This window comes from Cynara cardunculus, assembly GCF_001531365.2.
Source record: "Cynara cardunculus var. scolymus isolate 2C chromosome LG 17, CcrdV1, whole genome shotgun sequence".
Lineage (NCBI taxonomy): Eukaryota > Viridiplantae > Streptophyta > Magnoliopsida > Asterales > Asteraceae > Cynara > Cynara cardunculus.
Genome location: NC_037544.1, coordinates 8050444 through 8052968, shown reverse-complemented (window position 1 = coordinate 8052968; position 2525 = coordinate 8050444). Strand labels below are relative to the sequence as shown.

Sequence of the window (2525 nt, the reverse complement as noted above, 5' to 3'; positions counted from 1 at the left end):
TTTAGAGTGTTTGGATAAACAACTTATACCGGTGCCAAACCAGTAATAAGAAGTTTTTGAAGAAGTTAAACTCTTATAGCTTATAACAAGTTGATAAATGTTTTTGTATAAAATCATAAGTTGTTTCAAATAAGCAATCCCAGACACCCCCTAAGTCATTATATCAGTCAAAGTTCGTATTAACGATTATTATAATAACACATACGATTTATCTCATCTTTATTTTTCGGAACCATTTGTTAGATGTTCAAAATAATTGGAAAAATATTTATTTAAGGCAAAACTTCGTGTTTCTTTTTTTATAAAAATAAATTTCCAAAACAAACCTAGCTAATTTAAAACTTTATACCCTTAAATAGATTTTAGACTTTGAAATATGTTTTTCAAATGGAAAAGTCTAAAAAAGAACCCAATAGACTTTTATATTTTAAATGATTAAGTTATTGGACAATCTTTTTAAATGAACAAGTTATTGGATTTTCGCTAAAAAAATCCTTTGAAAATCTATTAGATACATTTTTATCACTTAAAAATGTAACCTACAACCTATATGACAGGTAAAACTACAAAATAAAAAAAAATCTTGAAGTTTTGTAAAGGTGCAGGGGACGGAAGAAGGTTCGATGATGGGGGTGGAGATGGTCTTTGAGCGACGACTACGAGTGCTAGTGGTTTTCGAGAGAGAGAGAACATAAGGGAAACAGAGGGGCGTTCGAAGCTTGATACGGTTTCAAGTGGTGGGAGGGAGCAAAGATGGAGGGCGGTTCATGGTGAAGAATCGAGAGAGGAGTAGACCATGGTGGTTGGAGTCAGTGGAGAAGAAGGATCGGTTGGAGGAGGCTGTGAATGGAGTGGATGAGACGTCGTCGATGAAGCTGTTGGTGGAAGATAATGGTGCTGCAGGGAGGGTAGACCACGGTGGTCTGACGACAGGTGGTGCTTGCAACTGGAGATAGTCACCGACGGTGAATGGAATCGAGGGGGCCAACGTTGATGAAGCACATTAAGATATTATAACAAAGGTCGGGACTTTCTAAAATAATTATAGAATTAATGATAAAGGAATTTGAAGTTACTAAAAAATAGGTTAATTGCATGAAAATGGAATCAAATTTGCATATCATCGACTGTCGACCAGTCCACCAGAATCTTCAACATAGACACATGAAGATTAAAAGAAAGTGATTTGGATTAAAGTAAATAAGAAAAACTCAGTCTCAAAAAATATCACTAAATAACAGATTTTTTTAGAGATTTTAACATTTAATAAGAAAAAAAATTTGGGTACTAAATTAGAGTCCTTTTGAATTTAAGTTTATTAGAAATTTATGAAATTTAAACATGTGTCGTATCTCACATATTTAATTTAAAATAACGTATATAAACAGGAAAAAAAAATCTACATTTCCCCAACGGGATGAGAATGAGATCCGACCCTTTTACATTTCTGCAAACGAAATAAAAAAAACTTGGTTTATTTTCTCTTTTTTTTTTTCATTTCGTAGAAGATTACTTGACGATCAAAATTAATATCATACTTGCAAACCATCGAATCCGCATTTCTTGGAAACGAGAGATTGCTTGCTTGGGCTTAGCACTATCGCACAATCTATGGATACCTGCAAATCAAAAAGATATGATTACGAGTCTTATTTACTTATAATCTATATCATTAAGTCATTATCATACAGTCATATATAACAGACCCAATAAGTTGTGTGTCTTATTAAGCTCATTAAACTGCTAATAAACAGACCCTCTGCATCTTTTACTAACAAGTGTTTGGTTAATCGGTGGAAGAGGAGGTAAAATTTAGTAAACCGCCAAAAAAGAAGTCATTGAGATCTAGTGGTTTTATGTGGTCGATTGACGTAGAATCATTAGTTAAAAGCAAATACATGATTAAATCTCTTAGTATTAATTAGAACAGTACTCGCACAATGCAGTGAGATACATTTGTATTTCAATGTTTTGTTTTATTTTAATTTTTTGTCTAAGTCGATGTTATAATTCGGTTTTATGTGTTTTGAGAAAGTGATAATGTTTTTATTTTTAAAGAAAATATAAACATGAAAATATCATAAAGATTGAAAAAAAATATTGATATTAGCTATGCTGTTATATCGGTCAGAATACGAAATATCGGTCAGGACCGATATTCGATATATCGGTTATATCGGTGATATATCGGTGATATATCGGTGATATATCGGAAATAGCGGTTAACATAATATTTCTTAGAATTATATATATAATATGCATTAATTAGAGTTTAGAAATATAGTTTCAAAAGTAAAACATCACATAATTAAAGTGTTCAAAATTTTGGGCTTTTGTTATTCCATGGGCCTAATTTTTTGGGCTAAATTAGGTCTGAATCTGAAATCAGTGAAGCTTCCTTACTCCACAACGTCGTCTTCTTTCTTGAGTTAATCACGAGTTCACGACTAACTTCAGACTTCTTCTCACAACTTCGACTTCTTCTTCTTCTCACGGCTTCGAGTTCACGTTCACGGTCTCTCTTC

General features: G+C 32.6%; 1 protein-coding gene across 1 annotated transcript in view; it reads right to left on the bottom strand.

The window, feature by feature from the left end:
* Nucleotides 1-1486: 1486 nt before the first annotated feature.
* The window catches only part of LOC112501157, a 2570-nt gene continuing 1531 nt past the window's right edge, over nt 1487-2525 (bottom strand). Inside the window, exon 2 of the mRNA XM_025104827.1 lies at nt 1487-1619. Coding sequence (XP_024960595.1) covers nt 1533-1619 — 87 coding nt within the window. The 3' untranslated portion in view covers nt 1487-1532. The remainder of the gene's footprint in view (nt 1620-2525) is intronic.